Source organism: Phacochoerus africanus, chromosome 5 (genome assembly GCF_016906955.1).
Source record: "Phacochoerus africanus isolate WHEZ1 chromosome 5, ROS_Pafr_v1, whole genome shotgun sequence".
NCBI lineage: Eukaryota > Metazoa > Chordata > Mammalia > Artiodactyla > Suidae > Phacochoerus > Phacochoerus africanus.
In genome coordinates this window covers 115,746,485-115,758,526 of record NC_062548.1, presented here as the reverse complement: position 1 = coordinate 115,758,526, position 12,042 = coordinate 115,746,485, and the positions used below count along the sequence as shown (strand labels likewise).

Sequence of the window (12,042 nt, the reverse complement as noted above, 5' to 3'; positions counted from 1 at the left end):
TAAAATGACCCATTGCGGGAACTTCTTGAAAAATACAAATCTTTGTTAAGTATTCATCTTACACCAGTATTCTTTGCTTTTTAAAAAGGACTCACTGCGAGTTTCTTTAAATGAAGAACTCTCCAATTGCATTTTCAAGATGATTTTATTTATAAAAGATAATTTACTCATAACCATTGAGTCAACACTTTCTGCTTTATGTGTGTTTAAGTTCGGATTAAAGTGGGCTGACCTTTTGCATTAGATTAAAAACAACAACGGCCTTTTGGGGTATAATTCGCATACCATGCAAGTCACTCTTTGAAGTGTGCAAGCTAGCGGGTTTTTTCTTTAATACATTCACAAAGTTGCCATCAACACTAATTCCAGAGCATTTTCATCTCCACCAAAAGAAACTTTGTACTCGTTAGCAGTAACTCCCCATTCCCCTCTTTCCCAGCCCCTGGCAACCATTTTTCTACTTTCTGTCTCTATGGATTTACATCTTCTGGACATTTCATGTAAGTGAAGTTATACAGTAATATATGGCCTTTTGTGTCTAGATATTTTCACCTGACATAAAGTTTTCAAGGTTTATCCACATCAGTACTTCTTTTTTTATAGTTGAATAGTATTCTATTGAATGTATATATCACATTTTATTTATCCATTTATCTGTTGATGAATTTTGGGCTGTTTCTGCTTTTTGGCTGTTGTGAATAATGCAGCTCCAAGTATTCTCGTGCAGGTTTTTGTGTGGATATATGTTTTCATTTTTCTTGGGTATATACGTAGGAGTAGAATTAGTGGGTCTTGAGGTAACTCTATGTTTCGCATTTTGAAGACTTGAGAAACTATTTTCCAAAGCGATGGCACTGTTTCATATTTCCATCCGCAGTATATGGGTGTTCCAGTTTCTCCATGGCCTCACCAACACTTGTCGTTATTTGTCTTTTTGGCCGTAGCCCTGTGGTGGGTCTGAAGTGATATCTTATTGTAGTTTCCATTTTCATTTTTTAAATGACTAATGATATTGAGTATCTTTTCATATGATTATTGACCATTACAATATTTTTTGGAGAAATTTCTATTCAAATCCTTGGCTTATTTTTGAATTGGATTGTTTATTTTTTTTTTCTTTCTTTTTTTCTTTTTTAGGGCTGCACCTACGGCATATGGAAGTTCCCAGGCTAGCGGTCGAATCGGAGCTGTAACTGCCAGCCTATGCCACAGGCACAGTAACATGGAATCTGAGTTGTGTCTGCAGCCTTCGCAACAGCTCATGGCAATGATAGATCCTTATCCCCCTGAGCAAGGCCAGGGATTGAACCCCGAGTTCTCATGGATGCTAGTCAGGTTCATTACCGCTGAGCCATGACAGAAATTCCTAATTGTTTGCCTTTTTATTGTTGAAGTATAAGATTTCTTTATATTCTGGGTACATGTCCTTTATGAGATATGTGATTTGCCAAATCCTATATTTTCTCCCATTCTGTAGATTTTCTTTTCACTTTCTAGATAGTATCCTTTGAGAGACAAAAGTTTTGAATTTTTATGAAATCCTGTTTACCTACTTTTTGCTTTTTGTTTTTTTATTTTTTGTCTTTTTAGGGCCACACTCGCAGAATATGGAGGTTCCCTGGCTAGGGGTCGAATTGGAGCTGTAGCTGCCGGCCTACGCCACAGCCACAGTAATAATACACCTTAATCTCACACTTCCCATCCTCCAGAACTATGAGAATTAAACATGTGCTGTTTAAGCCTCCCAGTGTATGGTGATTTGTTATAGCAGCCTGAACAAACAGAGGCAGCCTTTTCAACAAATGGTGCTGGAACAACTGGATCGCCATATGCAAAAGAATGAACTTGACTCTCAACTCATGCCATACACAAAAATTAGCTCAAAATGGATCAAAGACCTAAGTGTAAGGGCAAAAACTATAAAAACCAACAAAGAAAATATGAAAGTAAATCTTCATAATTAGGCAATGTCTTCTTAGATATGAAATCAAAAGCACAAGCAACAAGAGTAGGTAAACAGGGGGAGTTCCCATTGTGGCTCGGTGGTTAATGAACCCGACTAGTGTCCATGAGGATGCGGGTTTGATCCCTGGCCCTACTCAGTGGATTAAGGATCTGGTGTTGCCGTGAGCTGTGGTGTGGGTCATAGATGTGGCTCGGATCTTGCATTGCTGTGGCTGTGGCATATGCCAGGGGCCACAGCTCCCATTTGATCCCTAGCCTGGGAACCTCCATCTGCCGTGCGTGCGGCCCTAAAAAAAAAAAAAAAAATTCCATTTTATATGCACACCACATTTCGTTTATCCATTTGTCTCAGATAATGGGTGGATGCTTGGGTTGTTTCCCTTAGTCTGTTGTGAATAATGCTGCTATGAACCTGAGTATAAAATTTTTTGGCGTTCCCTTGTGGCGTAGTGGTGTAAGGATGATATTGTCACTGCTGTGGTTCAGGTCACTGCTGTGGTACAGGTTTGATCACTGATGGAAATTTTTACATGCCGTGGGTGTGGCCAAAATCTTTCTTTCTTTGAGACATTAACAGTGATTTCACTTCTTTTCAGTATATACCCAGAGTGAAATTGCTGGCTCATATGGTAATTGTTTTTCAATGTTTAAAATACTGTCATAAGTGTTTTCCACAGCACCTGCTTCATTTTGCATTCCCCTCAATGGAGTACAGAGGTTCCTGTTTCTCCACAACCTCACCAACATTTGTTTTGTACACACCTTTTTTCTTGGTCATCCTTATGGGTGTCAAATGACGAAAAACTCTTTTTGCCCCATTGAATTTTCTTGGCATCCTTGCCAAAAATCAGTTGACTATAAGTATGAAATTTTATTTCTTGACTCTGAATTCTCTTCCATTGATTTGTGCGTCTGTCCCTATGTCATCATCACACTGTCTTGATTATTGTGGCTTTGTATTAAGTTTTGAAATTGGAAAGTGTGAGTCTTTCAACTTTGTTCTTTTTCAAGAGTACTTTTTGGCCATGCTGGATCGCTTACATTTCCATATGACTTTTAGGAGTGGTTTGTCAATTTCTGCAAAAAAAGAAAGCCAATGGGAATTGCATGAAATAACGGAAATCAGTTTAGGTAGTATTGCCATCTTAGTGATAAGATGTTATTAATAAGTCTTCTGATCCATGAACATGAGATGTCGTTCCATTTAAGAAGTAGGCTTTTTTCATATCTTTCAAGAATAATTTGTAATTTTCAGAACTTAACACTTCTTTTTTTTTTCAGGTTCTTTTTAAAATTTTTAAATTTTTTTTTATTTTCCCACTGTACAGCAAGGGGGTCAGGTTATCCTTACATGTATACATTACAATTACATTTTCCCCCCGCCCTTTCTTCTGTTGCAACATGAGTATCTAGACAAAGTTCTCAATGCTATTCAGCAGGATCTCCTTGTAAATCTATTCTAAGTTGTGTCTGATAAGCCCAAGCTCCCGATCCCTCCCACTCCCTCCCCCTCCCCCTCCCATCAGGCAGCCACAAGTCTCTTCTCCAAGTCCATGATTTTCATTTCTGAGGAGATGTTCATTTGTGCTGGATATTAGATTCCAGTTATGAGTGATATCATATGGTATTTGTCTTTGTCTTTCTGGCTCATTTCACTCAGTATGAGATTCTCTAGCTCCATCCATGTTGCTGCAAATGGCATTATGTCATTCTTTTTTATGGCTGAGTAGTATTCCATTGTGTATATATACCACATCTTCCGAATCCAATCGTCTGTCGATGGACATTTGGGTTGTTTCCATGTCCTGGCTATTGTGAATAGTGCTGCAATGAACATGCGGGTGCACGTGTCTCTTTTAAGTAGAGTTTTGTCCGGATAGATGCCCAAGAGTGGGATTGCGGGGTCATATGGAAGTTCTATGTGTAGATTTCTAAGGTATCTCCAAACTGTTCTCCATAGTGGCTGTACCAGTTTACATTCCCACCAACAGTGCAGGAGGGTTCCCTTTTCTCCACAGCCCCTCCAGCACTTGTTATTTGTGGATTTATTAATGATGGCCATTCTGACTGGTGTGAGGTGATATCTCATGGTAGTTTTGGTTTGCATTTCTCTTATAACCAGCGATGTTGAGCATTTTTTCATGTTAACACTTCTTTTATTAAGTTTATTCTGAAGTATTTTATTCTTTTCAATGTTGCGAATGGAATTCTTTTAACTTCATGCATGGATTCTTTGTTGGTAGTGTATAGTAAGGCAATTGATTTTATAAATCTATCTTGTTTCTATCTTGTACCCTATGAAACAGGTTCATTAGAGTGTGTGTGAGTGTGTGTGTTTGTGTGTGTGTGTGAACTCCTTAGGGTTTTCTTGATTCAAGATCACGTCATCTGTGGATGGAGATCAGTTTACCTTTTCTTTCCAATCTAGATGCCATTCATTTCTTTTTCTTGCCTAATTGCCCTGGCTAGAAACTCCAGTACAATGTTGAATAGAATTGGCAAGAGTGGATATCCTTGGATCAGATTTCTAATGTTCAGTGATTTGGAAATCTGTATTACTGACAATGCTCCTTTGTGAACTTGAAAATCCAACTTTGTATCTTCCTGTAGTAACAAAAGTAATACAATTTCTTTTATTGGAATTTAGCGTGCTATTTGTTTTTTGAACATCAAGGAGGAATAGAGTCTAGCGTGGCTTTTTCCAGAACTTTAATGCCTCTGTTCTATTAACTTATGAAGAATTTTTCTAAAAGTCATTAAAGTAAGCTAACTGTAAGACTTTAAAAAATGCATCTTTAATGTATATTCTCCTGAGGAGTTGTGTGTGCTGGGTTTAGTCGAATAAGGATGAGTAATTAGGACATTCATGTTGTCTTTGCTAGTGCTTCTTAGTCTTGGCTTGGGTTAATGCTTCTAGTTAGTGCATTTAAAGAAAAGTTTATAATTTGTAGTAGATATAGTTAAAAACCAGAGAAAATGATAGAGTGTAGGGTGAAGGAGAGATGGTGATTGTACTACGTTTGATAATTGAATTCCACACCCAACTTCTCAAGGGTGTATTTTCTTGCTCAGATTTATCTCCTACAGAAAGTGGTAGAAGTAACTTTTCCGTACTTTATTCTTTACTGTAGATTTTGTCAGTACTTAGATATGCAATTCGGAGAATAGGATTTCTTTCATATACTGAACGTTTCCTGAAAATATTTTGGATGTATTATACTTTGCCCTGTTGGAGACATGAAATAAGAGCATGTTGCTTTTCCGAACGCTTACAAGATATTCAGGAAGATTAAGCATATGTACTTTCCATCGCTGTGTATTTGTGCTTCTGTGCATATGTTTTGTCTCCCTCACTAAATGTAAGCTCCTTGAGGATAACCATCTTTGTATTGACACAGTGTTTATCCTAGTGCCTCTCATGCACCATGTATTGTTGATTTTCAGAAGTAACAGTAATCAGTGTGTACTGGATTTATTAGGGAAGACTTCATGCAAGAGAAGGTGATTAAGAGGGCTCATAGGAGTTCCTGTCGTGGCTCAGCGGAAATGAACCTGACTAGGATCCATGAGGACGCAGGTTCAATCCCTGGCCTCACCTCACTCAGTGGGTTAAGGATCTGGCGTTGCCATGAGCTGTGGTGTAGCTCGCAAACACAGCTTGGATCTGGCGTTGCTGTGGCTGTGGTGTAGGCTGGCAGTTATAGCTCCGATTTGACCCCTAACCTGGGAACCTCCATATGCTGCTGGTGCAGCCCTGAAAAAACAAAAACAAAAAACCACAACAACCAAAAAACAAAGAAACCCACTTTACTCTTACTTCATTTGACATTAGCGAACCATTGAAGTTTTTCTAAGGTTGGACCTTTTGGGGCAAGCAGTACTTTAAGAAGACTTACTTTATGATAGTATGTGTTATGAGCTGGAGGGAAACTGGGAGACCATTTAAGAGGGTATGGTAGTAATTCTTCTAGTCTGTTTATTCTTTGTCGTTTTGCCTTTTCTAGGGCTGCTCCCTCGGCGCATGGAGATTCCCAAGCTAGGGGTCTAATCAGAGCTGTAGCCGCCAGCCTACACCAGAGCCACAGCAACATGGGATCCAAGCCACCTCTGTGACCTACACCACAGCTCACAGCAACTCCAGATCCTTGACCCACTGAGCAAGGCCAGGGATCGAACCCGCAACCTCATGGTTCCTAGTGGGATTTGTTAACCACTGAGCCACGACGGGAACTCCAAGTCTGTTTATTCTTTAAGAACAGAATTCTTTGTTTGATCTTTGAAGCCAAACAGGTGCCTAGAGCAGAGTTCAGATAATTGCTTTGGGGAGTTCCCTTGTGGCTTGGGGGTTAGGAACCTGACACAGTGTCCGTGAGGATATGGGTTTGATCCCTGGCTTCACTCAGTGGATTAAGAACCCGTTGTTGCCACAAGATGTGGTGTAGGTCACAGATGTGGCTCGGATCTGGTGTTGCTGTGACTGTGGCATAGTTCAGCAGCTGTAGCTCTGATTAGACCCCTAGTCCGGGAACTTACTTACGCCATAGATGTGGCCCTAAAAAAAGGAAAAAAAAACCAAACACCAAATATTTGCTCTTTGAATGCACAAATGAATGGACTAGGTCAGCTGGGCTTGGTTTGAACTGTTACAGTAGGAAATATCCATATGAAAAACACTTTGGAGGAAAAATTGAGATTTCTTGTTTTCTAAGAGTCTAAAGGGTTTGGGTGAGATCAAAGATGCCATTAAAGTTTCCGCATGGGTGATTCTGAATCTCAGTATCCCTAGAAGTCCATCAGGGGAAGAGAGGAGTGAAGAAAAGGACAGTCGCGAGCATGTTTTTAGACTTGCTGAGTGTGAAATCGAAATACACAGTATAGAGTGATAGAAGGGCTTAAATGCGACCTGAGGTCTGGATGCTTAAATTTGAATATCCCTCTAAAGCTATTGTTGTTGGAGCAATGAAAATGACTGGGCTGGCATAAGCCTGTGTACGTGGGTGGGTGCAGCGGTCGTGTGCATGGATACAAGTGGAGACACATTAACACCAGAACCCCACGTGTGTGCTCGATTGTGGGCATAATAATCTGCGCCTTGGTATTAGTGGAGTGATGAGGACTGATTCTAGAGGTGAGCAGAGGGGAAAAGGGGGGGGCTAAAGGAAGAGAAAGGAGAGGAACAGAGGGGTAGATGAACTTCCAACACAGATTGGCTAAGGAGAATTGTAGCTTGTCTTAGGCTTCAGTTTAATACTAGTGATACCAATGGTAGTTCTCCCGTATGACTTGTTGAGTGCTTGCTACCCGCCAGACACTTCCCTAGGGATGCTGTCTCTTTCTGTCCTCACAACAGATCTGTAATGTACTATTATATCCCCTTTCTACTGAGGAGGTAACTGGACTGAAAGTTAAAACTTGCCCAAGATGACTCAGGCTAATAGGTAATGAGGCGATCTTGTGGCTATGAACCTGACTTTTTGGACCCCAAGCCGAATGTTTTTTCCATTATACCAAAGGTTTGTAGGTTTGATTTCTCCAAGGCAAGGATTATAGAGAATCCGTCCTGTTAGCAATTATCAAGGCTTATTAATTAGCAGGCAGTGATTGGACAGTAATGTTTCCTATTAAAAATCTGCATGTACTTTGGCTGTGGTTACTTCTGTTTTTCTTTTTGGGTACTTAATATGTAGAGTGTCTTAAGAGACAACAGTTTTTGATTGCATGTTCTGGATGTTACTTTAAAAGACGATATCCCGTTCTTCCGTTTGCAGAATTAATCATTCAGAAAGTGCTTTTCAAAAATTTTTTTAAAATATAAGCTTCTTTCAGAAGTTGTTTTTCTGGTACCCTCCTCAGATCATTCATGTAAGGAAACGTTTGCAAGGAAACAAAAAGGGCCTGACATTTTCTTTTATTTTAGGGGATATCATTTTCAATGCCCAATATCCAGAGCTGCCTCCCGATTTTATCTTCGGAGAAGATGCTGAGTTCCTGCCAGACCCCTCGGCTCTGCATGTGAGTACCGCAAGTGTGTTCAGATGATCTTTATTTGTTGAAAGGAAAATAAAGTTAGCTCTTGACAATTGCTTACCAGATAAATTTGCCAAACATGTGGATTTTTTTCTGCTCCTTTTTGCTCTGTCCCGTGAAATAAGTACAACTCCTTATGTGCCGAAATAGTTTAAATAAGATATATATTTTTTTCATTGCAGTTTTGCTTTCCGACTCTTTTGAATTAATCAAAGTCTCCAGCATGTTGGTTAAAATATTTTTTCTTCAGCTTAAGGAGACACGTTGAAAACATTTTCTTTGTTTTAACTTACTATTTCATGCCTGCAGTCAATTTTGTAATGTTTACTCACACTTCATCACAGGACTTGTTAGGGGAGTATTTCTTGGCTTTTCTAGAGGCGCCTTTTTTTTTTTTTTTTTTTTTAATGTAGAAGTGAAAGTGGCAACTTTGGACTTGTACCCACATTATCTCAGTAGTATTATCAGAAGGGTAAAGACCAGATTAAGTGTTCTTTATTAAGCAAGACCAAAACCTTTGTAGTTCACGTAAAATGTGTCTGGAGTTCAGGCAGAGAAAGAGGTGGGAGTACTTGTCAGAGCACATGCGGTTTGTATCAAAATTGTGTTTTTCATGTCTGGTGGAGAAAAACATGTGCCATTTTGTTGAAAAGATCTGACCAGACAAAATGTCTCTTTCTTTCCCCTCTCAAGTTCAATTTTGCTATGATGCCTATCCCAGAAGAGGGTTTATTATTATTCAAAAACCATGTGCATAGTTTTGTTTTTTTGGAATTTTTGGGGTCTCATTTAAGTTTTGTAATTAAAAGTTTGAGGACTTGCTTTGAACTCTTACTCCTCCCCCCTTTTAAAGTATTAAATGGAATTTATTCTTTAAGTACCTAACACAAACTGAAAGAATTATCTTAAATTTTGGAACCCGGCTGTAGAGATTCAGTTGGCAAGAGTAGGATGGGTTTGTTGCAAATTTTCTGATCATTACTTATAACCTGTTACTTAAGGTGATTTTTTGGAAAAACGTATATTTTTTTATTGTATTTTATTTTTTATGGCTGCACCCCCAGCATATGAAAGTTCCCCAACCAGGGATTGAATCCAAGCTGCAGCTGAGACCTGTGGCACAGCTGTGGCAACACTGGATCCTTAACCTGCTGCGCCGGGCCGAGGATCGAACCTGCGCTTCTGCAGCAACATGAGCCCCTGCAGTTAGAGTCTTAACTCACTCCACCACAGCAGGAACTCCTGATTTTTTTTTTTTTTTAATATAGCTTAAATATGGTCCCTTTAGATGCTTGGTATTACAGATTCGCCCTATATTGAAGCTGAAGGCTTTACCTGGAAAAGATAAGGCAGAAGTACCCCTACCAGTCTCTCCTGTATTAAATCTACCCACGGGGCGGGTAGCATATGCGAAATGCCAAAGATATATTAGAGGCTAAGTACTCCAGAAGTTTGAGGAAGCTTATCAGCAAAGGCTTTGTAGTGGAGGTGAGACATTATTATACTTGAAGAGTGGAACAAAAGTGGGGAGTATGGCAGAGAGTATTTCAAATAGGGGGAATGACATAAACAAATGACATGTATACTGTATTGCAGGAAAGGTGCTAATAGGTTTGCTGAAGAGTAAGCTTAGAAAGATAAATTGGGCTAAGACTGTGGAGAGCGTTGAATGCCAGGTTAAGAGCCCTTTGAAGGAAATGATACCGGGAGAATCATCTAACTGCAGTGTGGTCAGTGTACAAAATGGGTTCAGAAGAGATTGAGGACCAGAATTGAGGACTGTTGTAACAGTCTATTTGTTTATTTATTTTTGTCTTTTTTTAGGGCCGCATTTGCCGCACATGGAGGCTCCCAGGCTAGGGGTCTAATTGGAGCTGTAGCCGCCGGCCTACACCACAGCCACAGCAACGCAGATCCGAGCCACATCTGCGACCTACACCACAGCTCACAGCAATGCTGGATCCTTAACCCACTGAGCGGGGCCAGGGATGGAACCCTCAACCTCATGGTTCCTAGTCGGATTCGTTTCCTCTGCACCACGACAGGAACTCCAACTGTTGTAAAAATCTAAAGGGGAGAGAAGGGGCTTTGAGCTAGCATGGTGTAAGAGGGACCACCGTGATGGAAGGGATAAGAAATATATGTTTACAATTAATTTTTTTTGAACGTGCTTTAAAACTTGCAAGGCACATCTTCAGTATTGGCAAGAATTGTGAGTATGGACTGACTATCTATCTATCTATCTACCTGTCTCTGTCTGTCTGTCTGTCTGTCTGTGTGTGTATGTATGTATGTATGTATGTATCTTAGTGAGAATATAGACTTTAAAAGCTAGAAAGGACCTTAAGTTTCATCTTACTCCAGCTTTCTGTTTTAGTATTAAGGAAATTGACCTAGATTTATAGAGTTGTGTTGGAGTGGATATCATAACTCCACTCTTCTGATATTTAGTCCCTGAGTCAAGTTACCATAAATATTTTTGAGAGATTAGCTGAAAAAGAAAAAATTAAAGCACTGTATCTAAAGGAAAGATTACCAATCTAGGGGAACAGCTCTCTTCAGTCGTCGTTCATCTAAAGCCTCAGGCCGGCTACCCAGTGCTGCTTCATGGAACAGCGGGCTGGGCAAGCAGTCAGGACACACCCTCCTCCATTAGCTGGGTGAGGTCTCCTAGGCCCTGGAAGGCGCCCTTGATGTTGGCTGTCATCTGGCTAAAACCCTAGGACAGGATAAACTGCAAGGCCTGACCCTCAGCAGACATTTCTCTGAGTACAGCCTGCTTCTGAAGGACGCTTTAGTCGACTGTGGACAGGTTATGGTTTAGTTCTTAGATAAGGCTCAGACGTTTTTCCTTCCTTCTTGAAGTACACAGAGCATAGTCACTCATAACCCAAACGAATTAGTCTGTTTGGTTCTGATTGAAGGGAGATTACATATTTGAGTGGAAAACAGAATGCCTAGACTTCTTGGATTTTTCCACTTAGAATGAACGTGTACCCTTAGTATGAATCTGGGTGTATAGTCCAAAATAGTCCCCTTGGCTAATATGAAATGTCTTTGAAGTTTCTGGGGTTTGTCTTAAAAATTCACGAACGTTTTGCATTTGATTATACAAAATAGCTGTATTTTTTAATGTAAAATTATGCCGATCTATAAATATTTGAGGGAAGAAGATGGACTCTCCATTGTGTCTTAGTTTGGGAAAGAACAGTTTTAGAGAAAATGCAAGATCTTTTATTTATTTAATTTATTTGAATCTGTTTCTTTCCAAAAAATGATTTCAAGTAGCTTAAAGGGTGTGCAGAAGGTTAAGCAAAATGTATGAGGCCCTCTAATCCATCTGCTGGAGCCACCTCTTTCAAACCCAGACTCGTCATTCAGGAAGATGAATTCCATTAAGGACTTGGAGATTCGTAGGTAAATGGAACGTACTAGACAGACAGCTGCATATCTAGAGCTGCACATCTCAGACACCAGAGAAGCATCCAGTTACTGACCTAGGATCTTAACGTGGTACTGTTGTTCCCACTTCAGGCTATACATTAGAATAATTTAGGAAGCCTGTTAAAAATACAACATTTTGGACCCCACTGGACATACTGAATTAGATGCTTTAGGGACCAATGAATTCCCTGAGTGATTTTTGTGTATTAGTCTGTGAACTGCTATTGGGAGCCACTAATTAAATCCATCTTTTACAGTAATATCTCCAGTAGAAGGCCCTTTGCCTTTGCTTAGCATTATTTCCAGTGAGGGATCATTTTCCATTTGGGGGATAGCTTTGATTTTTTTAAAATAACAGCTTTCTTGAGATGTAACTTATATGCCATACAATTCACCCACTTAAAGTGTATATAATTCAGTGGTTTTTAGTATATTCAGAGTTGTGTAACTATCACCACGTTCAAATTTAGAACCTTGTCATCACCCCTAAAAGAAACCCCAAACCCATTAGCAGTCACTTCCCTATTCTCCTCACCCCACCCATATTCACTCTAGGCAATAACTGGTCTACATTCTGTCTATGGATTCGCCCATTCTGGATAGTTC

General features: G+C 39.8%; 1 protein-coding gene across 2 annotated transcripts in view; it reads left to right on the top strand.

Moving 5' to 3' along the window:
• Nucleotides 1-12,042, top strand: part of BABAM2 (BRISC and BRCA1 A complex member 2) — a 430,327-nt gene that overhangs the window by 76,800 nt on the left and 341,485 nt on the right. For both annotated transcript variants that reach the window (XM_047782376.1, XM_047782377.1), the window contains exon 4: nucleotides 7,883-7,977. In XM_047782376.1, the coding sequence (XP_047638332.1) occupies nucleotides 7,883-7,977 (95 nt within the window). The remainder of the gene's footprint in view (nucleotides 1-7,882; nucleotides 7,978-12,042) is intronic.